This window comes from Topomyia yanbarensis, chromosome 2 (genome assembly GCF_030247195.1).
Source record: "Topomyia yanbarensis strain Yona2022 chromosome 2, ASM3024719v1, whole genome shotgun sequence".
Classification (NCBI taxonomy): Eukaryota; Metazoa; Arthropoda; class Insecta; order Diptera; family Culicidae; genus Topomyia; species Topomyia yanbarensis.
Genome location: NC_080671.1, coordinates 286296527 through 286323869, shown reverse-complemented (window position 1 = coordinate 286323869; position 27343 = coordinate 286296527). Strand labels below are relative to the sequence as shown.

General features: G+C 40.0%; 1 protein-coding gene across 1 annotated transcript; it reads right to left on the bottom strand.

Moving 5' to 3' along the window:
* Positions 1-17786: 17786 nt before the first annotated feature.
* On the bottom strand, positions 17787-19121 carry LOC131680395 (uncharacterized). The gene is made up of 4 exons (XM_058961110.1): positions 18999-19121; positions 18831-18942; positions 18344-18553; positions 17787-17854 (listed from the first exon to the last, which is right to left on the bottom strand). The coding sequence occupies exons 1-4, from the start codon at positions 19119-19121 to the stop codon at positions 17787-17789; spliced, it is 513 nt and encodes a 170-aa protein (XP_058817093.1).
* Between the last annotated feature and the right edge of the window lie 8222 nt (positions 19122-27343).

The window sequence follows — 27343 nt, the reverse complement described above, 5'->3', positions numbered from 1 at the left end:
GGCCCAATCATTTCCGGGAAATTGATATGAGTTCGTTAATTTTGAAAGATGGCCGCTTTTCCCGGACACTTCCGGAACCGTCTATGGTGGTCAATGTAGCCAACGAAAGTTTGGTTGGCCATCGGTGATCTAAAACTGCAAATTCAAGTAGTTTGAGAGACATTTTAGCGAAATTTTTACCTATTTTGCTTTCATCGGAGAATCGGTTTGAATCACAATTTGCTATGTGATCGCACGCCACAACCCGTAACTCCAGAACCGGCAGTCGGATCGGGATGAAATATCATAGCCATTAACGGGGGCGCAACACCTTTCATTTGAGACTAAGTTTGTTTGAATCGGTCTAGCCATCTCCGAGAAACCGATGTGACTGTTATTCTGAATTTGGATACTTCCGCCGGGGCTTCCAGAACCGATGATGATGGCCAATGTGGCCAAAGAGACTTTGAATGGATGTTAGTGACCTAATACTACAAATCGAAGCAGTTGTGATCATATTTTGGAAAAATTTTCACCTTTATACATTCATTGTAAAATTTATTAAAATCGACATTTTCTGCGTGATCGTGCTCACCACCCTGTAATTCCAGAACCGGAAGTCGGAACCATTAGAAATTCAATAGCAGCCTATGGGAACACTGCACCTTTCATGTGAAACTAAGTTTGCCAAAATCGGTTCAGCCATCTGAGAAAAATGAGTGACATTTTTGGTCACAAACACACACAGACGCACATACATACATACACACATACATACACACGCACAGACATTTGCCGAACTCGACGAACTGAATCGAATGGTATATGTCACTCGGCCCTCCGGGCCTCCGTTAGAAAGTCGGTTTTCAGAGCAATTGCAATACCTTTCTATTGAGAAAGGCAAAAACATTCGATATTCTACACTCTTAAATAAAAGTAATCTAGAAATGGCTAGATTTTAATCATGCTGAAACTAAATTAGGTTTAGTCTTTACAATGATTACTCTTCTGATTGAAATTTAATCATTGCTCTGATTATTTTGGTTTTAGTTAGAAAATGATTAATTTTTTATACAACACTCCCTCGGCATGTACCTTGATGTGGTCCGGGGGCTTTTCCACCAAAGCAGTATTACAGTGATTATATCACAGAAACTTGGGATACGATTATTTTCTTTTTAGTTAAGCTACATTGTGATCAATTTTAGTACTTAACTTGGCGACCTTTATTATCCACTGCCATGGTTAAATAATATACACCCACATAGGGCCCAATTCTCTCTGCAGGCACCCTTCTTTTGTTGCTATATTTTCGGTTGGATCCATGCTAACACTCACTAACACAAATTGCTTGTTCTCTCGTATACACTAGCAATCTCTCGTTTCAAACGTACAAACGTGGCCTACGCGATGGCACAAACCTGATCACAAATACGAACGCCTGCGAACTCGCCAATAATCAAACACCCCGATTGATTAGATGAACGTTGGAACCTAAGAACCTAAGCTCGCGCAATCATGAATCGGTCACGTCTGAAAGTCTCCGCCCTTGATCCTAGCAGCCCGAATTCATGCCTTTAGTTGGACCAATAGAAATAAAAAATAGACAAGACATCCACGCGCGATCATTGAAGAATACGCGAACATGCGAATGACCACACGCTTATACAAATAATGTGTACATACATACTAGCACACGCGACAAAAACGTCCACATACAAACGCTCGAGTCCTTCGCGATCATCCATGCACGACTACACTCACGATCTCGTAAAAAGTATAACACCCCGGTGACTAAGTGAATGATTTAGCACTTATAAATTAACAATCCCGGTCTCGATAGTGAACCTCCAAATGCCCGTGTTCGTGCGATCATGAATCGGTTTCGTCCGGAATCCCCTATTCTCGGCCCTAGTAGCATAAGTCCAATGCCTTCAGGTGGACCAATCAAAAATACAATACTCATATCCACTAAACTACATAAAAATCGAATGTATACACACAAAGTCACACGCGACAAGCAAATATAAAAATGCTTGAGCCCTTCGCAACCATCCACGCAACCTATACCCGCGCTCTTCCAGACATTATAACATCCCGGTGATGATATGAACGTCTCAGCACTTGTAATCACTCAAACACGGTCTCAAGTGTGAACCAACAGTCCCCCGCACTCGCACGATCATGAATCGTTCACGTCCGGAAGTCTCTATCCTCGATTCCAGAAGTCTTCAATTGAATCAATTAAAAAGAAAGCTCTCATTTACACTGGACAACACGGTCCATGGCGACATGACCTGGAAATCTAGTGATATGGAGTAACTCACTCCCTGTCAGAATGTGATCCGTACACCGAAAACAGAATGACGGTCGGCACATACACACGAGCACACGCGACAAACACGTCAACAAACGATACTTCAGCTCTTCGCGATCATCTACGCACACCTACATTCGCGACCGCAACACTCCGGTAAAAAGGTGAACGTTTTAGTACTTACGAAGTTACAAACGCGGTCTCAAACTCGAAACCGCAAACGCGCGCGATCATGAATCGGTCACGTCCGGAAATCTTTATCCTCCATTCTAGTAACTTAGGTCCATACATTCAGTTATACAAATCGAAAAATATAACTCATATCCACAAGGTAACACGTTCCTTTGCGACATGGCTGAGAACTCTAGTGATATGTAAGAACCCATTTTTTTCTAGAATCTGAACCGCACACGAAAAATTAAGATTCACGGTCCGCGCACGATCATTCTAGAATACACGCGAATATGCGAAAGCAAACAGCATTTATATAGAATTTATGCACGCGAAGTTACATACACGTTAGCACATGCGACATACAAAGGCACACGCGATCGAACACGCGTACAAATGCTCGAGCTCTTCGCGATGATACACGCGATCGCGAGACCTTACGCCCGCACATACCTTAACTGTACAATAAATATCATATTCAGAATCACGGCCCGCTACAATTGGCCTAAAGCAGTGTTTTAGTGGGCGACAGCCTGTCTCGTCTGCAAATTGTAATATGTGATTCTGACGGGGAGCCCTTCCGAGAACCTAGCTCTACAGCTCCAGTAGGACAACTCTCGAAAAAAAAGATGGGTGGGTAATGTCTGCGACATAACCGGAGAGATGTAGAATACATAAGGAACACGTTCTTCAAATATGTTGATACTCATTAGGATTTTCGGACAAAAGCTGATTTGGGCGAGGAATATTTCAAATTATTCTTTACAAAAATGATGGTGGTCCTGAAAAGGACCGGTTTTGTTGGCGTTGTTGGCCTTGGTGAGGGAGATGGCTAACGATGAAATTAATTGTTAGCATGAGGAAGTCGCGTAGTACTGGCCAATGGAAGAACAGATAATAATTGATTCCTGAAAATCAATTTTTCTTTATTCATGTAAATTATACCTACTTACAAATCTAACAGAAGATTCCTGATCATATTTCTGAATCATTAGTGCGAACATTGTGTAATTTGGTTAAGTACAATGAAAGTTACAAACTTTCCAAACTCGACCTTCTGTTCATTCAGAAATATTGAAAAGGGGTGTCGTGGTCACAATAAAAAAAGATGGGTGGGTAATGTCTGTCACATAACCGGAGCGTCGTGATTTCAATTCGAGACGTTAATTTAAATCTAATAATATTCAACAGAATCACGTTAGAATGGGAAATTTTCAAATAATTCTCTATGGTAATAATGGTGGTTCTGAAAAGAACCTTTGGTATCGGCGTTGGTGTTGATGGTGATGCGCTGGATCGTTGGATATTTTTGGCATGATAGTTACGTGCCTGGCGAACTGTTTTGTAGCTTCGAACAAAACGACAAGACTGGCTTCTTCGGGTACCATTACGGCTGAACTTTATAAGCTTAGCTCGACTTTGAAATCCTGCACAATCTCACGAATCAGACACTGGTAGGGCCATTTTGTTTGCTACTAGCACGGAGCTGCACAAAAAATCATTTAATGCAGTTAGTTCACGGGGGCTGCCAAAAAGCTTGAATAGAAGCATGCGACTTCAACGTTTCTCTTAAACACATGCAACAACACATTCGTTTTGGTAATACTGATAATAACAGTAGAAAGGAATGGAAAAGCAGTGCACGAAACGAGCGAGAGGATAATTTAAATTTTTGTTCCTTGTGCAAGCTACTTCTTTCCACCCAACGTATTATGTTGCTTGTTGAAAATTTGCTACACACCTTAAAATAAAAGTTTCAGTTTAACTCTCACTAGAACACAATTGATTGGTCCTGAAAAGAACCGTTGCTTTTATTGTAATTTACGCCCACTCCCACAAACCGACCAAGTAGGCATCACTGGCTTCATTACGGCTGAGTTTTGTAAGCGTAGCTCGACTTTGAAGTAATACACAACCTTACGAACCAGACGCTGGAATGTTAGCCAGCGGATTAGTTGCTCCGTTGCCCTTTAGTTGGGGCGAAATACTAGCATGGCGACAGTTCCTGATCGGTAGTTGGTTGCGATGGGCCACCAGTAGCTGGGGCACTTTTGCGGACCGTCATCATCGCCAACTGCTTTCCTCCGGTGGACTGGCTGCTTGCTAGTGCTTGAACGAATACGAATGATGAGAAAAACCGACCGACCAATATTCATATATGAAAACACGAGAAAGCACTACTATCGCTCTCCCGCTCGTTTTCGTGCCATTCCTGTGCCTTTCCTTTCCGTTCGGCTACCAATACTAGCATAACCAAAACGAATATTCTGTCGTTCCATCGCCTTCAATCTAGTGGCCAGTGCTAGCAAACTTGCATGTTCAGTTTTTCAATAACAACATTCCAACAATATTTTCAAAGAATGTTGCAGATTTGAAAAGAAGGAAGGAGAAGATTTTCACAAATTTAAATTCTTTTGTTTTATTTGTTAGCGCTGATAAAGGCTATTTAGTTTGCTACTAGCAAGGAGCTGCACAAACAAATCGATTTATGCAGTTAATCAACGGAGGCTGCCAAAAAGTTCGAATAAAAGCATGCGACTAGTGTACTTTGCATGTTCTATATTTTATCAATACTAGAGAGGATCAATAAAATAATTCAAATTGTTATAGCGACATGCAATTGTGGCAACACTGGCCATGAGATGGTGGGGGAACACGCACATTCGTTTTAGTTATGATGGTAGTAGCAGCAGAAAGGAATGGAAAAGCAGTGCACGAAAATGAGCGAGAGAAGATAATTTAAATTCTCTTTCTTTCTTTCCACACATCGTATTTCTTATATTGCTTTCTGAAAATTATTTGTTATACACCATAAAATGTAAATTTCAGTTTAACTCTTATTAGAACACAATTAATTGGTTCTGTAAAGAACCGTTTATTGTTTTATTGCGGGAGCATAATTCAGACGCACTCCCCGCGGACACGGTGAGCTAGAAAGCACTATTTTGCATTCTCGAACAAACCGACCAAGTAGGCATCGTTGGCTTCTCGGGGCATCATTACGACTGAGCTTTGTAAGCGTAGCTCGACTTTGCAGTCCTGCACAATCTCACGACCCAGACGCTGGAACGATAGCCTATTCTGTTGCCCTTTAGTTGGGGCGAAATTCTTGCAGGGCGACAGTTCCGATGAGTCACCAGTAGCTGGGGCACTTTTTCCGTCCGTCGCTATTGTCAACTGCTTTCCTTCGGTGGACTGGCTGCTTGCTAGTGCTTGAACGAATACGAATGATGAGAAAAACCGAACGACCAATATTCATATACGAGAAAGCACTACTATCGCTCTCTCGCTCGTTTTCGTGCCATTCCTGCGCCTTTCCTTTCCGTTCGGCTACCAATACTAGCATAACCAAAACGAATATTCTGTCTTTCCATCGCCTTCAATCTAGTGGCCAGTGCTAGCAAACTTGCATGTTCAGTTTTTCAATAACAACATTCAAACAATATTTTCAAAGAATGTTGCAGATTTGAAAAGAAGGAAGGAAAAGATTTTCACAAATTTAAATTCTTTTGTTTTATTTGTTAGCGCTGATAAAGGCTATTTAGTTTGCTACTAGCAAGGAGCTGCACAAACAAATCGATTTATGCAGTTAATCAACGGAGGCTGCCAAAAAGTTCGAATAAAAGCATGCGACTAGTGTACTTTGCACGTTCTATATTTTATCAATACTAGAGAGGATCAATAAAATAATTCAAATTGTAATAGCGACATGCAATTGTGGCAACACTGGTCATGAGATGGTGGGGGAACACGCACATTCGTTTTAGTTATGATGGTAGTAGCAGCAGAAAGGAATGGAAAAGCAGTGCACGAAAACGAGCGAGAGGATAATTTAAATTCTCTTTCTTTCTTTCCACACATCGTATTTCTTATATTGCTTTCTGAAAATTACTTGTTATACACCATAAAATGTAAATTTCAGTTTAACTCTTATTAGAACACAATTAATTGGTCCTGTAAAGAACCGTTTATTGTTTTATTGCGGGAGCATAATTCAGACGCACTCCCCGCGGACACGGTGAGCTAGAAAGCACTATTTTGCATTCTCGAACAAACCGACCAAGTAGGCATCGTTGGCTTCTCGGGGCATCATTACGACTGAGCTTTGTAAGCGTAGCTCGACTTTGCAGTCCTGCACAATCTCACGACCCAGACGCTGGAACGATAGCCTACTCTGTTGCCCTTTAGTTGGGGCGAAATTCTTGCAGGGCGACAGTTCCTGATCGGGTTGCGATGAGTCACCAGTAGCTGGGGCACTTTTTCCGCCGTCGTCATCGCCGACTGCTTTTCTTCGGTGGACTGGCTGCTTGCTAGTGCTTGAACGAATACGAATGATGAGAAAAACCGACCGAAAGATATTTATATAATCGCGCTAATATGCACTACTATCGCTTTCTCGCTCGTTCTCGTGCCGTGCATGAGCCTTTCCTTTCCGTCCGGCTTCTAATGGCCTAACCAAAGGAATATGCCGTCTTTCCCCCACCAAGTGCTCTCGTCAAGCAACCCAATGCGAATAACCATACGAACAAACATGTAATGGACCTATATATATAAACTTTTCATTATTTTATTGTTCGGTTGGTCTACCATAACGACGGCTCTGTGCGGGATGGGCTGAAAATTTTCACTTTTCCGAGTCGTTTTCGAAAGATTTTTCAAAACGCATTTTTTTTGTTATTAGTACATGTTATACATACTTCAAATTTTAATATGCTGTAGAGGAACATATTTGCAACAAATTGGCCTAAAAATCAAATCATTCTGTTAAGTATGATAAAAGTTATTAACGTTCAAAATCTGACGCGGCGCCGCAGCCGATATTTTGAAACGGGACCCCTATATTGAAACCTTAAATGTATTCTACATTAAAAAAATTCGGCATATTATTAATACTCAATAACAATACTAACTCTTCTCTTTATTTTATTTTTATTTATTTTCGGTCTCATGCGTTATATTCTTGTGATGACCTTTTCGAGCTCATACATCCAAGAAGAGCAACATTGCTGCCAACAATGATTCTTCTCTGCCATCAGACGTCGCCAGGTTTTAGAACAGTGGAGATGTATTCTATACTCGAAGGAATCAGATAAGTAGGAACGATCAACAAACTGCAAGTAGTATATTACACATTTCTTATTTTATCGTATAAAATATTATTCGTATTAAAATATTATTTACAGGCTCCACACATATCTCAACACACACAAATACACAAATGCTTGACAGGTGACTGGGCCAAGTGCATTCACTCGTAGGATCTAACATTTCGATGATCGCCTCGATTCTACGAAATTAGTGCACAAGTAAGCTGACATAAGCTAGTCTCATCTGGTGAATGCATGTAACCTGGAAACCCCAGACACGACAGGACGAGACGCGAACTTACATTACAATTTCAATCATCCACACACACCTACGCTCGCAATTTCGCCAACATTAAAACACCCCCTTACTTAAGTGAACTTTTCGGCACCTATAACTTTACAACCGCGGTCTCAAGCATTAACCCATCACTCACGCGATCATAGACCGGCTATATTCGGAATTCTCTACTCTCGATCAGCCTAGACTCATGCCTTCAGTTGGACCAATCAAGAATGATGCTCATATTCACTAGACAACACGTTCCTCTACCATACACTAAAAATTAATTATCAGATTCACGGTCTGCGCGCGATAGTTCAAAAATACACGTGAATATGCGAATGGCCACACGAATCTAAAATTGAATTTATGCATGCAAAGTTAGAGACACACTAGCATTCAAATGCTCGAACCTTTTACACAATTAGTAAACGCCCACGCTAACCCAGACAGATATGCACTCCTGGACTCGAACGCTAAAAACCACACCTTCCACGCATACACCACCCAGGACTGAACATTAGATTCATACTTACAAAGCTACAAGTAATAATTACAGGTATTCGTCTGGCAACCGGGGGAAGTACATCTCAAACCCAGAACTTATCATTTCAATGATGGCCTTGGATCTGCGTTGCCTGTGTTCAAGGCACCATAGCTTTGTCCGTCAGGTCAAGGATATATGAAACCCGCTAGCCACCACCCTCGGCCCTAGCTGCCCATAAAGGGATAAAAAAGAAGGTATTTTTCTGCTTTGAGATAATGTGCACTGATGATAATAGCGATTCTAATTGTAGATCTACTCGTGGATATTGGGATACGGCCATCAAAATGATGTTACACTCCGTATCAACAATTTGCCAATGCGCTTCAGTGCTCCGAGCTTGCCCGATTTGATTCGTTCCCAGATGTATGTCGTTAAATACAATAGCTGATTCAAAAGCTGCCCGTAGCGGGTAAAACTGTTAAACATCTATCAGCTGGTAAATTCAAATGGCGAATCGATTCTAGTATGTGCACGAAATAACACTGCTGTTGATTAGTTAACAGAAACAAATTATCGTACCAACTTGGAAGTGTGTTGCTAAGGTTTGTGAAGTTTTGACTCTCCAATTATTTTTTGGCTCTGTGCATTCAATTTCCTAACACGGACTTAAAGAAATCACAACCTTCGAGTTCTGTTCGTCAAAAATTTCTAAGGCATGAGGAAAGAAGCGAATCGGGAGTTGTTGGAAGCACATGCACTTGCGTCAGATTTGAGTGTACGGTCCCGGTTGTACTTGCAACCAACAATCGGGCTTGGACTAATTGTAATGTGTGATAAGGTAATAGATAGATTATTAATTAATTAATTAATATTTAATTAATTAAAGGGAGAAGGGGAGGAGTTGCTTCTCTAATCTTCCGGTCATCACATCGCATGCTTTGGTATTCTTAGTATGTATAACAAACATGAAGATGTGACACAAGAGCGCGCTAAAATCCTGTCAATCCTATTTTTCATTGGATTGTCTGCTCTAAATATATCACCAGGGGACCATTCATAAATGATGTTGGATATTGACAATAGGGGAAGAGTGTCACGTAACGAGATAAAAACTAAAAATGAATTTTAGACGTATCAGCGGATCAGGGATAAAAACAACATTGTTTATGAATGGCCCCCAAACAAAGAATATTCCATAACGAATATCACGTAACATCGGTGACAGAGCATTGGGATCTAGGCCAAGTCCCCATGGGTCGTGCAAAACTGAGAAACAACATCAATTTAGGCACAGATAGCAGACATCCATTTATTTTCATTTTGCTTTGTTTTGTCTTTTCATTTGTTTCTCCTGCTACAATGTGTGCGGATCGGTGCGGGAGAGCGGGACGGCCAAGGAAACGGAAAGCCAGTGGCCCAAACAGACCAGGAACAGGAGGGAGGACTGCGAACAGGGAAACCGACAACAGAGGAGAAATCGTTTATTTATTTATTATAGCTACGATACTAATCACAACTGTTTTGCTTTTCTTGTTTCGTTTCAGCAAACCAAAATCTATACGGACTAGCACCTACGAACAGTTAGGCTTTGCTCCTACTTGCAAGTTGATCAATTCGCTTGGGTGGGGGACATGTGGATCCTACTAGTTGTCGACTCTTTTGATCGTGAGTATGAGGCTAGTTCAGGAAAGGAGTGCAGGACTGGCACCTAAGAGATAGTTAATTATTCAGGACTTGTTCTTATGATTACTAAACTCGACCAAGCACACCGGCTCTCAGAAATGATAAGCAACCCTTTCGGGTCGGTGTGGTCTATTCGAGTCGAACCAGGCGGACATTCGGTTCGAGCAAACTTTATGGTTAATAGTGGATAAATATTTTTTACGCCTTTATTGGCAGACATTCTTTTTGCGAAATTCTAAAATACCTTCACTGGTATAGCTACTCAGGATAATAATAATAGAAAAAATAAGGGTTTGCCTGGTCCATAATGTAATGAATATGTATATTGACTAGAACAGGGATAATCGAGTTATGTTATAAGATAGAGAAGAAACAGCACAGTTGAAGGAAAAGTATTAGCGAGTAAGGACTAATACTGCTAGTATGTTTACCGTTTCAATTAATAGTCGATTGATCTGCTTTGGACCTAGGAGACAAAAAGGAGATTACCCTCTCCTAGCTTGGCGGGTTTGACGGTATTGCAAACATCTTCAAGCATATTTGAGCAGACACTTGCTTTAGGATGGTTGTTGCATTGCGCCTCGATAGTGGTGCGTCGAGGAGACCGAGAGGGCTTATGGGCCTTTTTTATGTTTTTTGTTATTTCATACTCTGCACCAGCCCAAATTAACAGTCAACTAAGAGCCTGTGCACACTGGCGTGGCCGATTGGCGGGTCGACGTGGATTGACTTTTTCTGTGGGCTGTGTTTGCAGACATTGTTCAACAGCTTAACAGCAGTCTTTGTGAGCACGGCTCGCAGTTGAAGTCATTGTGTGTCGATTTATCGGTCGACCTCGGCAACGTGCACAGGCGCATTAAAAAAAATAACAGTAGAACCCTATTAGTTGTGTTGTGTTGTAATAATTGTAGTTTTTGGTACTAGTGTACAATTGTGTACTAGCCGTGTGTCTATCTGTGTATGTGGGCGTCTGAGTATTTGTGACATGTGGACCAGGGAATGGATGCAGAACTGGCTTATATGATGGAATAGTGGGTAATCCTTCTTGGGATTCGTTGGTCACTTTTTACTGGTTTTCAATTCGTGCATTCGATTCGATTCATTCGGATTGGATAATTGAAGGTACGATTGATTTACCGATGCACGTCAATCATCCATTCCCGTCCAGCATAGCATGAGAAACTTATAACGGAGTTAATTGTCGTTAATGGTAAATATATATCATTTTCTGGCATTTGGACGATTCCAAGTAGTTTTATTGCATGGTACATGTGTTGTTCAATTAATATTCAATAACAGTACTAACCTTTTATGTAACTTAACATAAAAGGGCAACATTGCTGTCAACAATGACTATTCGCTGCCATCAGACGTCGCCAGCTTTTAGAAAAATTGAGATGTACTTTCATACTCAATTAAATCAGATAAGTAGTAACGAACAACAAACTGTAAGTAGCATATTACACATGTCTTATTTTAACATCATGCATATTTGTATTAACATATTATTTACAGGTAACACACATATCTCAACATGCAACACTTCCCATACACACGTAAACATTCACACACGCAATTATACAAATGCTCGACAGGTGACTGGGCCAAGTGCATTCACTCATAGGATCTATCATTTCGATGATCGCCTCGATTCTACGAAACCAGTGCACAATTAAGCTGACATAAGCTAGTCTCGTCTGGTGAATGCATGTAACCTGGAAGCCCCAGACACGACAGGACGAGACGGACAGATGACGGACTGGACTCGACGGGGCCTAGTTCAGAGTTTTAGGCATTCTTCAATGCACGGCTAGCGACCTCAAAAAAAAAAATTAATAGTCGATTGATCTGCTTCGGATCTAGGAGACAAAAAGGAGATTAGGAAGAGACAGAAGCGGATTCAATGCGAAATTTGCCAATATGACGTTGACCCCAAGGCAATGGATAGGATGATTTTCCATAGGATGACAGACTAGATGACACGACGATCTCTAATTTACCTAACAGTCGATTGATCCGCTTTTGACCTAGGGGACCCATGAGGAGATCAGGAAGAAAATAGAAGCGGAATCAATGCGAAGTTTTAATTGCATCACTGACGACTTAGCACGCGTTGTTAGGAGCAGGATACATTGCACTATGTCCATAGGAGCAGGATACATTGCATATAAGTCCCAAAGCTGTATTTAGGAAGACAAAACTGTTTGCGCCAAAACCGTTGGTTTTAGATATATATAGCATCTTCGGCAAACTTTCTTGCCGATTTTTTTATATTAGTTGAATTAGGGACGTCCTTGTGGTTAGGGTGTTCAAAGTATCAACTTCTTAGATATGTAAAATTCAGCTACATAATGTTCTACAAAGTTACAAATCAATCAAATTGAAGAAACTTTTCTGAAGAAACTATGTGACTATCTCTAATGGTTCATGTGCTATGATTTTTGCAATATTTAAGGTAGGGTGGCTCTTTAAATATTAGTTTTCTATTAATATCTTTTTATGTGTTAATTTCTCGCTAATACTTTGTTCTAGAGGTTTTTAGAACTTTTGTAAATACATATTTTTGCCGAAGCAATGAAGTTTCTATCTCTTTTGTTTGCACAGTTACAGGCGATTTTCAAAACAAAAATGGTTTTTTTCAAAGCTATATATCTTCCAACATTGCAAATGGATTTTCAATCTTTTAATTTCATTTGAAAGATCGAAACTTTTATAGTTTTTGGTGAAAAAACTGCGGGAGCGTTATTTGTGTAAAATAAATAATAAATTTTTGAAAATGGTGTATTTTTCAACAAAAATCGTTCATAACTTTTCAAATAGACGAGGTAATAACTTTGTTACTTCAGCAAAAATATTCGCCATACAAAGTTCTAAAAATGCTGTAAACAAACTATTTACGATAAATCAATGTATGAAGTGACAAATGAGAATTAGTGATTTTAAGAGGTCACGTTTTCATCGCTCAATCTTATGGTAAAATTTTGATAGATTGACCCCATTGAACATCGTAAAATCATTGGCCCTGTATGCAAATTATGGAAAAGTTGGGCTTAAAGTAGTTCTGGTTCGATTAATTCATCGACTAGAGCTGCTTTCCTAAGCGTTTTACAATCAGTTATAATCTGGGGGCAGATCACTTGTGATACATTTTTAAAAATCAGCGAAATTAAATGCATTTCTTTCCATCAAAATAGAAATTCAGAATGTATTTTGCGTTGCGTGTAATGTATTTTGCTTTGCGTGCAAGACGTCAAACCCCTACAAAAAACTTGCCCTACATTCAGCAAAACGTCGAACAAAGTGGATCAGCGTAGGACGTTTGTTCAACAAACTTTTCTGTGAGTAACCTGCATCACCTTCCCTGGATATTTGTTCGGCAATGCAGGTGAGTTAAATGCTCATTATAGTACTTTCCAAGTGTGTTGTTACATTCGGGGTTTTCGATTGATTGACACCGGTGTAGTGGAGTGGACTGAAACTGCACCGTTTTTGCACTTTCTAGCAGAAGTGCAGAAAACTGGGTATGTTCCATTGACACTTCCGTTAGAAAGTGCAAAACCAGTGCAATCCACTACACCGGTGTCAATCAATCGAAAATCCCAATTGTCTACCTGTTACTTGTGGGAGTGGGCGTAGCGTATTGGTAAATCGATTGCCTTGTACGCAGCGCACCTGGGTTCGAGTCCCGACCCCTCACATATTGTTAGAAATTATTCCTAAGAGATTTTTCTAACCCGAAAAGGCGAAATACCTTAAGGTTTAAAACCTCTATAATTGAAATAAAAAAATACCTGCTATTTTGTATTTTCATTATTTATTTTTTCGCTTCGAGCCAATAATTAGTTCTAATTTTTTTCACCCTTCGCTCAGGTCCCGCCGGTAGCATGATCAACAGGCAGAGAATCCCACCATTGGACATGTTCACTCGTCCTTACGACCCGGAGCGTGTCCAGGCAGCAATTATGCCTGTCACAGTCGGTGCTCATGAACATTTATCTCTGTAGGTTTTCCAGCACCTACTCAGGCGTTGCAGATAGCTAAACAGTCAGCCTAATCAAATCCAGGCATAGGCATCAAACCGGAGTAATAACCAATTAGTCTGCTAAGTCGATCAAGTGCCACAAGTAATGTTCCAACCGGGTTTCAGTCTCCTGTAGCAGCCTTGGTAACTGCTTTCTTTAATCTCAGGAACAACATCGAATTGTGTCCAACTGTAGCACAAAGTTAATAAATAATTGTAAAAAATGGTGTTCTCTTCTTTTATGTTTTATGTTCTTATTGTTTTGCTTTCATTTTCAGCTGGTTCCTCGGTCGCCTCAGAAAAAAGTAATCATTGGCAAACTAAATCGAGAATAGTTTGAACCATGGCTAAACTGGATTTAATCATTTCCTAACTCAATAAGGCAAACTGGAAAATGATTAAATTTTAATCATAAAAGCTTACTTTTTCTAAGAGTGTAGTGTGAAGTTTTCGGAATTGGAATACAATAAGCATGCTAAATGAACTTTTTTCGTTGTTTTGATATTTTTTTGTCTTTATTTTCTAGCTTTTTTTTATTTTTTTTGTTTTTTGAATTTTTTAACATTTTTATTTTTCTGCTGCTACTGCTGCTTTTGCTGCCCCTGCTGCTCCGGCTACTGCTGCGTCGGCTGCTGTTGCTTCTGCTGCGCCGATTGCTGGGCATCTTAGGAATAGAACTAGCTATATGTGTGCGGTGGTCCTGGTCATGTCCCATATGTCAGATCAAGATATTCAGAATCCATTTGAATGTAAACAATGACACTGTATGGTGGATATCTCAAGTAAGACCGAGAGTCTAGGAAAATCATTTTGCTAGAAGATTGCTGGGCATCTTAGGAATGGAACTAGCTATATGTGTGCGGTGGTCCTGCTCATGTCCCATATGTCAGGTCAAGATATTCAGAATCCGTAAGAATGTAAACAATGACACTGTATGGTGAATATCTCGAGTAAGACCGAGAGTCTAGGAAAATCATTTTGCTAGAAGATTGCTGGGCATCTTAGGAATGGAACTAGCTATATGTGTGCGGTGGTCCTGCTCATGTCCCATATGTCAGGTCAAGATATTCAGAATCCATAAGAATGTAAACAATGACACTGTATGGTGGATATCTCGAGTAAGACCGAGAGTCTAGGAAAATCATTTTGCTAGAAGATTGCTGGGCATCTTAGGAATGGAACTAGCTATATGTGTGCGGTGGTCCTGCTCATGTCCCATATGTCAGATCAAGATATTCAGAATCCATTTGAATGTAAACAATGACACTGTATGGTGGATATCTCAAGTAAGACCGAGAGTCTAGGAAAATCATTTTGCTAGAAGATTGCTGGGCATCTTAGGAATGGAACTAGCTATATGTGTGCGGTGGTCCTGCTCATGTCCCATATGTCAGATGAAGATATTCAGAATCCATTTGAATGTAAACAATGACACTGTATGGTGGATATCTCGAGTAAGACCGAGAGTCTAGGAAAATCATTTTGCTAGAAGATTTCTGGGCATCTTAGGAATGGAACTAGCTATATGTGTGCGGTGGTCCTGCTCATGTCCCATATGTCAGGTCAAGATATTCAGAATCCGTAAGAATGTAAACAATGACACTGTATGGTGGATATCTCGAGTAAGACCGAGAGTCTAGGAAAATCATTTTGCTAGAAGATTGCTGGGCATCTTAGGAATGGAACTAGCTATATGTGTGCGGTGGTCCTGCTCATGTCCCATATGTCAGATCAAGATATTCAGAATCCATTCGAATGTAAACAATGACACTGTATGGTGGATATCTCGAGTAAGACCGAGAGTCTAGGAAAATCATTTTGCTAGAAGATTGCTGGGCATCTTAGGAATAGAACTAGCTATATGTGTGCGGTGGTCCTGCTCATGTCCCATATGTCAGATCAAGATATTCAGAATCCATTTGAATGTAAACAATGACACTGTATGGTGGATATCTCGAGTAAGACCGAGAGTCTAGGAAAATCATTTTGCTAGAAGATTGCTGGGCATCTTAGGAATGGAACTAGCTCTATGTGTGCGGTGGTCCTGGTCATGTCCCATATGTCAGATCAAGATATTCAGAATCCATTTGAATGTAAACAATGACACTGTATGGTGGATATCTCGAGTAAGACCGAGAGTCTAGGAAAATCATTTTGCTAGAAGATTGCTGGGCATCTTAGGAATGGAACTAGCTATATGTGTGCGGTGGTCCTGCTCATGTCCCATATGTTAGGTCAATATATTTAGAATCCATAATAATGTAAATAATGAAAATGGTTGGACTCATTTTCGAATTCACTCACTTTGTGGGAATTAAGGCTTAGATCTATGGCAGATAATATCTGAATATTTTAGCAGTTTACGTATGTATTGCATGTATAATTAAGTTTACAAAATTAAATTATTTGAACCAACATTAGGAATTTAGTGCTTAACTTGACACTGGTTTCTGCTATTTGCTAATAGGTGGCGCCGCAATCGCAAAGTTTCAGGCACCAAAAAATGTTTGAAGCACCAAAATATTTTTTGGTGCCTCCCGTTTTTGGTGCCTAACTTAACGCCGGTCGACTATAGTTCCTTATCAAAGCGGAGTTTTGGTAGGTCTTGATAAATTGTTCCTCCCATAACTCTTGCAGTGCGTTGATCGGCGCCACCCGAAAAAGAAGCATATCAACCTTGCGAGGGTTCCTCTGTTATTGGGCCTAGTTCATGTCCTTGATCCTACACATGGTTATCTGCTAGTGAGGGGTAAGATAATTAAAATCTATGCCTATTATCTGTATAAGACGGTTTGTTTACCTGAACACAATCTGCACACCGTGCGCGTTGAACTCCAGCACTTTCAAATTTCTTGGATCGTTGAGGAAGTCGATTTCCTAGTGCTCAATACAACCGATTGTCATTAACATGACGGAACAGCCCCGATGATGGTTTCTTATCAATGCCATGTTTATGCAGGTCTTTATAAATTGCATCCAAATGTTTCTCCCACTACTCTTCAAGAGCGTTGATCTGCGTCAATCAACTCCTTACGGCCTCGCAGTTAGTTTTGCTTGGTGGGAATGAGAAAAAAAACACCTATCAAACTTGAGTTGATTCCACTGTTATTGGTACTAGTTCATGTCCTTGATGGAGCTCTGTTCTACAGATGGATAGCCGCTACCGAGGAGAAAAAAAAATTATGCCTATTATCTATACAAGACGATTGTTTACCTGAACCCAGTCCGCACACAGCGCGAGTAGCACTTCAGCACGGTCTCTCCGAGGGGCAGTAATGGCATTCTTGCGGGGGAAGATCCTGACTATTCAATGCAACATCGTCTTCATTCTCCTCGAACTGATGTGCCGCAGGCATACTTCGACGCATCCGAGCATAGTCCGGGTCCGAATCCTAGCTGTAGTATAGAATTATAAAACACGAACTATCACCGTTGGCATGGAGTCAGTTCGTGTTTAAGGCGGTGTGTCACTATTGACCGTCAAATAAGATTTTGTATCAGGGACCGTTCATAAACTACATAACGGGAGTGGGGGATAGCAATATTTTACATTTTCTTACATATGAGGGAGGCAAGGTAAACTAAAACGTGACGTAACATGTCTTTACCGATTTTTTCCGTTATTAGGGGAGGGAGTGTTAACAATATTTGTGACATGAGGGGAGGGTGAGCCAAATTTGGACAACTTTTAAGTTACGTATTTTCTGAATAATTCCTTATTGTGTGAATCGATGCAAGAAGGGTTAGGGTTGAAACTGCTTCTACAGACACTTAGTGATGATTGGTGTTCCATGACTATAAACAGAGCTGGTGCTCTGGTCGCTGAAAGCTTATAGTAAAAGTATAAAACATATTTGATCAAATAGAAAAAGAGAAGGTTAGTAGTGTGCACTTCCCCACGGCGAGCTTGGTGGCGGAGTATTTCACTGGCGAGAATTAGGGAATAGAAGCTATCTAAGGTGCTTGGACAAGCCACTGCATCGTAGGAGGATTTCTTTATGTAAATCTGAAACGATACAGTCTATGCAGTTATTCAATTTGATAATTTGCGTATTAGAAGATATTCTTTTTTCAGGCATAAATATAATCATTTTTGTATCATTGATTTTCGTACACGTTCTACTAGATTATTTATAATTTGCATTCTGCTAAATTTGGTTGTACCATATACCAATACATCGAAGAATGCTAGTATTTTTTGTGTTTTTGTAGGGACGTTTAACTTGAACACTTTATAAGTTTTGTACAGTACATCAAAAATTTCGTAAAAGTTATCTGAGGACAATAATGTGGCTATCTAGGACGATATAATACAAACCCGATGCTAACGGCATATTGTCGCAAAACACTATTGGGTGATCTACATCAATATTTTCAACGAAGGATTCGATACATTCTTCTTGTGTTTTCTTCCATCTAACTATATCGCATATGTGATTTTCCAACGAAGACAGTCCCCATTCCGCCGTTGTCGACTGACCTTGATTCGTTAGTTGTGTTCGTAATTTCATCAGGCATCGTATTTCATCTGAAATTGCATGATAATTCTTATCATGAATCAACTCTTCAGTAAAATATTGACTTTTAAGATTCTTTTCAAAAAAAAAATGAAAGATATGAAAACTGGAAGACAGATAAATAATCTAAAGCGGATCGTTTATAAACTTAGAGCAGAGAGCTAGACTAGCCAGTCTCATATGAGAATGATTGAAAGCCAAAATAATTAACAAAGATTAGAACTGTGTTAATTTTTAGCGTGGCAACTAAAATATAAGAAGGAAAATTTTGTAAATTCAACTACTCACTGCTCGCAACTTCGTTAAAATGATCGTTTAGCATGAGGATTTGCGGGGCAATCGATTCGAACGAAGGATTGTCGTTCTGGGCAGGAAACATCATTTCAAATTCTTTTAAAATCTGTAATAATAGAAGGTTACAAAACTTGGTGTAATTCATATTGTGGAGACCATTACCAAACTTCCTGAATATTGGTAAAACCCTGGAAATTCAGAAGTTAAATAGAAGTACGCATTTGGCTTTGAACGGATCCTCTCCCTATAGTTAAAGCTTGTTTCCATTAGCTGCAGAACTCGCATTTTGTTCTCCGCGCTTGCGTCGATTTGTTGCAATTCCTCGATGGCGTCTGCAATTTCTTGCGTATAATCGGACGGGGCTGGACGCTTTCGACTTGATTTGGCTGAAGACTTGGTCTTTGAATTTCTAACCCAATAGTAAATAAATCCCGTATGTGGACCAGATTTTCCCCGTTATTCTCCCAGAACCAATCAGCCTGGAAAAGCAAAATATGCCAATTTAAAAAACTTGGGGGTAGTAATATCTACCTCCGCTGGTTTTCCTTCAACCTCACATTTTAGACAATCGTATGCGTCAGTAATGCAGCATGCCAAATTTCTCATTTTTTTATTGTCACGGTTCTAACAGAATATTTGAAAATAGAACAAATTAAATTTGTAGGTGTTTGTTGGTTTGTTTGTTTATTTGGGCTTTAACCCCAAGGGTTGTTAAATACAATGTTTACATATATTTTTTTCTTTCATTAAGGCGAATTAATGAAAGAAAAAGATATATGTAAACATTGTATTCAACAAAAGTAGGTAGATTGTCGTTAGATTGGTCCTATTGTTAATCCATTTTTAATTTCTAAGCATCTGTAGATGTGCTGTTTCTTGCGCGGGACCACAGTTGTGTTAGTGTTTGAAGCGTAGGGCTGCGATGAACCTTCGGCCCCCAAAAGATTAGGTGGCGAAGGAGCTTCTGGTGATAACACTAGTTTAGGGGGTGGGCGTAGCGTATTGGTAAATCGATTGCCTTGTACGCAGCGCACCTGGGTTCGAGTCCCGACCCCGCACATAGGGTTAGAAATTTTTCATAAGAGATTTTTCTAACCCGAAGAGGCGAATGACCTTAAGGTTAAAACCTCTATAATCGAAATAAAAAAAAAAAAAAAAAAACACTAGTTTACAAATTTTGGGTAATTGCATGAAGTTGAGAAAAAAGGTGTTTTCTAAGTCAATTTTGGGTCGCTGAGCACGAAAATCATATCCATTTTCTCTTTCAAAGAACCGTTTCTGTGATTTTTAAAAAAGGCGTTTTTGAGTCAATATCTCAGAAACAAATCTTCCGATTAACAAAAACGACTCACCATTCGAAAGGTATTGTTGTGCCCATTGCAAAAATGTATAACATGTTAGGATAAAATATCAACAATTTAGGGTTAAGAGCAACCAAAGTCAAAAAAGTGGTGTTTGGTAAAATTACTAATTTTTAGATGATTTTTCATAAAAAAATAAATCAGCAAAAAAAATCTTTTAAAATCTTATGTGACAGGCAAACTTCTCACGTGAATTTTAAGCCTAAGATCACGAAAATCCGACAAAAACTGGTGATGTTATTAGGCACCGAGTGAAAATTGCTCTGTTTTTCACATATCTCTTTTGGTCTTAAATAAGATTACACTACTTTACAAGAAAAATTCAGTTACGAGAAAAAGTGTTTTCTAGATTAATTTAGGATCGCTGAATACGAAAATAATACTCTATTTATCTTTCAAAGAAGTTCGAGTTAAAAAAACCTATTTTAATCCACCTAGCGGTGCAATTGTGCCTTTCTCAATCATGAATCACGAGAATGTGTGCGTTGTTTATATTCATTAAAAACTTTGAAATGCATATATTACATTTTATTATTATACATCACATGACAACCATATACAGGAAAATAAATCATTATTCGAGTTCTAAAGTTTTGTAAAAGAAAAAACAGCCACGGTAATATTGAACTGAAAAAAGGTGCGAAATCGGCAAAGTCCCAAAAAGTCGATTTTCATAAATAATTTTTTTTCGAGATAACATAAACTCTCGACGTTTCATGCATTTTAAAGATGTTTGGAATCAAAAATACGAATTCGATTTCTGAAATTTTTTGAAAAAAATTAGAGTTCCGGCTTATATGGGAATTTCATATGTGACCGATCGATTTAGTCTATATTTCCGGACCCATATAAGCGATCCGTGCGAAATTTTATATACATCTATGGGGATGTTATAGCTATCATTTGGGACTAAGTTTGTGAAAATCGGCCCAACCATTTCGGGAAACTGATGTGAGTTCGTAAATTTTGAAAGATGGCTGCTTTTCCCGGGCACTTCCGGAACCGTCTATGGTGGTCAATGTAGTCAACGAAAGTTTGTTTGGCCGTTGGTGACCTAGAACTGCAAAGTTAAGTTATTTGAGAGACATTTTAGCGAAATTTTTACCTTTTTTGCTTCCATCGGAGTATCGGTTTGAATCACAATTTGCTATGTGATCGCACGCCACAACCCGTAACTCCGGAACCGGAAGTCGGTTGGGGATAAAATTTAATAGCCATTTACGGGGACGCAACATCTTTCATTTGAAACTAAGTTTGGTTGATTCGGTGTAGCCATCTCCGAGAAACCGATGTGATTGTTAGTCTGAATTTGGATACTTCCGCCGGGGCTTCCGGAACCGATGATGGTGGCCAATGTGACCAAAGAGACTTTGAATGGCTGTTAATGACCTAGTACTACAAATCGAAGCAGTTGTGGTCACATTTTGGAAAAATTTTCACCATTATACATTCATTGCAGAATTTCTTAAAATCGACATTTTCTGCGTGATCGTACTCATCACCCTGTAATTCCGGAACCGGAAGTCGGATCCATTAGAAATTCAATAGCAGCCTATGGGAACGTTGCACCTTTCATTTGGGACTAAGTTTGTAAAAATCGGTTCATCCATCTCTGAGAAAAGTGAGTGAGATTGTGTTCGCGTACACACACAGACGCACATACACACACACATACATACACACACACACATACATACACACACAGACATTTGCCGAACTCGACGAACTGAATCGAATGGTATATGTCACTCGGCCCTCCGGGCCTCCGTTAAAAAGTCGGTTTTCAGAGCAATTGCAATACCTTTCTATTGAGAAAGGCAAAAAGGTGCAAAATCGGCAAAGTCCCAAAAAGTCGATTTCTAAAAAAAAAATTTCGTGATAACATAAAATCTCGACGTTTCATGCATTTTAAAGATGTTTGGCATCAAAAATACGAATTCGATTTCTGAAATTTCATGGGGTCCCCCCTTTGAAAAAAATTTTGAGTTCCGGCTTATATGGGAATTTCATGTGTGACCGGACCGTTCAGTCTATATTTCCGGAACCATACAAGCGGTCCGTGCGAAATTTTACAGACATCTGTGGGGATAATATAGCTATCATTTGGGACTAAGTTTGTGAAAATCGGCCCAACCATTTCCGAGAAACTGATATGAGTTTGCTAGTTATGAAAGATGGCCGCTTTTCCCGGGCACTTCCGGAACCGTCTATGGTGGTCAATGTAGTCAACGAAAGTTTGTTTGGCCGTCGGTGACCTAGAACTGCAAAGTTAAGTTATTTGAGAGACATTTTAGCGAAATTTTTACCTTTTTTGCTTCCATCGGGGTATCGGTTTGAATCACAATTTGCTATGTGATCGCACGCCACAACCCGTAACTCCGGAACCGGAAGTCGGTTGGGGATAAAATTTAATAGCCATTTACGGGGACGCAACATCTTTCATTTGAGACTAAGTTTGGTTGACTCGGTCTAGCCACCTCCGAGAAACCGATGTGACTGTTAGTCTGAATTTGGATACTTCCGCCGGGGCTTCCGGAACCGATGATGGTGGCCAATGTGACCAAAGAGACTTTGAATGGCTGTTAATGACCTAGTACTACAAATCGAAGCAGTTGTGGTCACATTTTGGAAAAATTTTCACCATTATACATTCATTGCAGAATTTCTTAAAATCGACATTTTCTGCGTGATCGTACTCATCACCCTGTAATTCCGGAACCGGAAGTCGGATCCATTAGAAATTCAATAGCAGCCTATGGGAACGTTGCACCTTTCATTTGGGACTAAGTTTGTAAAAATCGGTTCATCCATCTCTCAGAAAAGTGAGTGAGATTGTGTTCGCGTACACACACACACACAGACGCACATACACACACATACATACACACATACATACATACACACACAGACATTTGCCGAACTCGACGAACTGAATCGAATGGTATATGTCACTCGGCCCTCCGGGCCTCCGTTAAAAAGTCGGTTTTCAGAGCAATTGCAATACCTTTCTATTGAGAAAGGCAAAAAGGTGCGAAATCGGCAAAGTCCCAAAAAGTCGATTTTCATAAATAAAATTTTTTCGAGATAACATAAACTCTCGACGTTTCATGCATTTTAAAGATGTTTGGCATCAAAAATACGAATTCGATTTCTGAAATTTTTTGAAAAAAATTAGAGTTCCGACTTATATGGGAATTTCATATGTGACCGAACGATTTAGTCTATATTTCCGGACCCATATAAGCGATCCGTGCGAAATTTTATATACATCTATGGGGATGTTATAGCTATCATTTGGGACTAAGTTTGTGAAAATCGGCCCAACCATTTCGGGAAACTGATGTGAGTTCGTAAATTTTGAAAGATGGCCGCTTTTCCCGGGCACTTCCGGAACCGTCTATGGTGGTCAATGTAGTCAACGAAAGTTTGTTTGGCCGTCGGTGACCTAGAACTGCAAAGTTAAGTTATTTGAGAGACATTTTAGCGAAATTTTTACCTTTTTTGCTTCCATCGGAGTATCGGTTTGAATCACAATTTGCTATGTGATCGCACGCCACAACCCGTAACTCCGGAACCGGAAGTCGGTTGGGGATAAAATTTAATAGCCATTTACGGGGACGCAACATCTTTCATTTGAAACTAAGTTTGGTTGATTCGGTCTAGCCATCTCCGAGAAACCGATGTGATTGGTAGTTTGAATTTGGATACTTCCGCCGGGGCTTCCGGAACCGATGATGGTGGCCAATGTGACCAAAGAGACTTTGAATGGCTGTTAATGACCTAGTACTACAAATCGAAGCAGTTGTGGTCACATTTTGGAAAAATTTTCACCATTATACATTCATTGCAGAATTTCTTAAAATCGACATTTTCTGCGTGATCGTACTCATCACCCTGTAATTCCGGAACCGGAAGTCGGATCCATTAGAAATTCAATAGCAGCCTATGGGAACGTTGCACCTTTCATTTGGGACTAAGTTTGTAAAAATCGGTTCATCCATCTCTGAGAAAAGTGAGTGAGATTGTATTCGCGTACACACACACAGACGCACATACACACACATACATACACACACACATACATACACACACAGACATTTGCCGAACTCGACGAACTGAATCGAATGGTATATGTCACTCGGCCCTCCGGGCCTCCGTTAAAAAGTCGGTTTTCAGAGCAATTGCAATACCTTTCTATTGAGAAAGGCAAAAAGCTGCAAAATCGGCAGTCCCAAAAAGTCGATTTCTAAAAAAAAAAATTTCGTGATAACATAAAATCTCGACGTTTCATGCATTTTAAAGATGTTTGGCATCAAAAATACGAATTCGATTTCTGAAATTTCATGGGGTCCCCCCTTTGAAAAAAATTTTGAGTTCCGGCTTATATGGGTATTTCATGTGTGACCGGACCGTTCGGTCTATATTTCCGGAACCATACAAGCGGTCCGTGCGAAATTTTACAGACATCTGTGGGGATAATATAGCTATCATTTGGGACTAAGTTTGTGAAAATCGGCCCAACCATTTCCGAGAAACTGATATGAGTTTGCTAGTTATGAAAGATGGCCGCTTTTCCCGGGCACTTCCGGAACCGTCTATGGTGGTCAATGTAGTCAACGAAAGTTTGTTTGGCCGTCGGTGACCTAGAACTGCGAAGTTAAGTTATTTGAGAGACATTTTAGCGAAATTTTTACCTTTTTTGCTTCCATCGGGGTATCGGTTTGAATCACAATTTGCTATGTGATCGCACGCCACAACCCGTAACTCCGGAACCGGAAGTCGGTTGGGGATAAAATTTAATAGCCATTTACGGGGACGCAACATCTTTCATTTGAGACTAAGTTTGGTTGACTCGGTCTAGCCATCTCCGAGAAACCGATGTGACTGTTAGTCTGAATTTGGATACTTCCGCCGGGGCTTCCGGAACCGATGATGGTGGCCAATGTGACCAAAGAGACTTTGAATGGCTGTTAATGACCTAGTACTACAAATCGAAGCAGTTGTGGTCACATTTTGGAAAAATTTTCACCATTATATTGCGCACTTCCCACCAACCTGGACTCCGCACTTTCAAAGTGTGAGTGATCTCAAAACTGCGAGCTGTCAAAACACATGTATTTCCAGTGATAGAGATGGTACTTTCATAGACAGATCAGTCAAATTAACCAGTCTATGAGAAGAATTTAATGAAAGAGTGGTAAGTGCGCAGTGCGATTAGAATCCAGTTTTTAGTGCCACAAACAATACATTCGTTGCAGAATTTCTTAAAATCGACATTTTCTGCGTGATCGTACTCATCACCCTGTAATTCCGGAACCGGAAGTCGGATCCATTAGAAATTCAATAGCAGCCTATGGGAACGTTGCACCTTTCATTTGGGACTAAGTTTGTAAAAATCGGTTCATCCATCTCTGAGAAAAGTGAGTGAGATTGTGTTCGCGTACACACACACAGACGCACATACACACACACATACATACACACACACATACATACACACACAGACATTTGCCGAACTCGACGATCTGAATCGAATGGTATATGTCACTCGGCCCTCCGGGCCTCCGTTAAAAAGTCGGTTTTCAGAGCAATTGCAATACCTTTCTATTGAGAAAGGCAAAACGTTTTGCCTTTCTCAATAGAAAGGTATTGCAATTGCTCTGAAAACCGACTTTTTAACGGAGGCCCGGAGGGCCGAGTGACATATACCATTCGATTCAGTTCGTCGAGTTCGGCAAATGTCTGTGTGTGTATGTATGTGTGTATGTATGTATGTGTGTGTATGTGCGTATGTGTGTGTGTATGTGACCAAAAATGTCACTCGTTTTTCTCAGAGATGGCTGAACCGATTTTGACAAACTTAGTCTCAAATGAAAGGTGCAACGTTCCCATAGGCTGCTATTGAATTTCTAATGGATCCGACTTCCGGTTCCGGAATTACAGGGTGGTGAGCACGATCACGCAGAAAATGTCGATTTTAATAAATTCTGCAATGAATGTATAAAGGTGAACATTTTTCCAAAATATGACCACAACTGCTTCGATTTGTAGTATTAGGTCACTAACATCCATTCAAAGTCTATTTGGCCACATTGGCCCCCATCATCGGCTCTAGAAAACCCGGCGGAAGTATCTAAATTCAGAATAACAGTCACATCGGTTTCTCGGAGATGGCTAGACCGATTCAACTAAACTTAGTCTCAAATGAAAGGTGTTGCGCCTTCGTAAATGGCTATTTAATTTCATCCCGATCCGACTTCCGGTTCCGGAGTTACAGGTTGTGGCGTGCGATTACATAGCAAATTGCGATTTAAACCGATACTCCGATGAAAGCAAAAAAGGTAGAAATTTCGCTAAAATGTCTCTCAAACAACTTAAATTTGCTGTTCTAGGTCACCGACGGCCAACCAAACTTTTGTTGACTACATTGACCACCATAGACGGTTATATGATTCCGGAAATATAGACTGAACCGTCCGGTCACATATGAAATTCCCATAGAAGCCGGAATTCAATTTTTTTCAAAGGGGGGGGGGGCATGAAATTTCAGAAATCGAATTCGTATTTTTGATTCCAAACGTCTTTAAAATGTATGAAACGTCGAGATTTTATGTAATCACGAAAAAATTTTTTTTATAAAGATCGACTTTGCCGATTTCGCACCTTTTTGCCTTTCTCATATAAAGAAAGGCTATGCAATCACTGTAAAAATCGACTGTTTAAACGAGGCCCGGAGGGCCGAGTGTCATACACCATTCGATTCAGTTCGTCGAGATCGGCAAATGTCTGTGTGTGTATGTATGTGTGTGTCATTTAAACTCATACAATTTTCTCAGAGATGGCTGAACCGATTTTCTCAAACTTAGTTTCATCTGAAAGGTATAACCCATAAGCTGCTATTGAATTTTTAGTTGATCCGACTTCCAGTTCCGGAGTTACGGGTTGAAGAGTGCGGTCACACAGCAAATTCCCATATAAACTGGTACCACCATGATGTTCAAATGATGTAAAACATATTAAAATTGATGTAACATGACTCTAGTTTGCGAGTCTGGATCACTAATGATCAGTCAAAGCAGCTTTGACCACATTGGCCACCTATGACGGTTCATGACGCCCCCGGGGAACCCGCCAAGTTCCTAAGCT

What these genes read in the sequence shown, in the direction of transcription:
- LOC131680395 (XM_058961110.1), bottom strand. Translation starts at nt 19,121, where the DNA reads ATGCGAGTTCTGCAGCTAATGGAAACAAGCTTTAACTATAGGGAGAGG. An exon ending in ACCAATATTCAGGAAGTTTG is followed by an intron (nt 18,943 to 18,998) that starts GTAATGGTCTCC and finishes CTATTATTACAG; the next exon opens with ATTTTAAAAGAATTTGAAAT. An exon ending in CAATATGCCGTTAGCATCGG is followed by an intron (nt 17,855 to 18,343) that starts GTTTGTATTATA and finishes TTTTACTATAAG; the next exon opens with CTTTCAGCGACCAGAGCACC.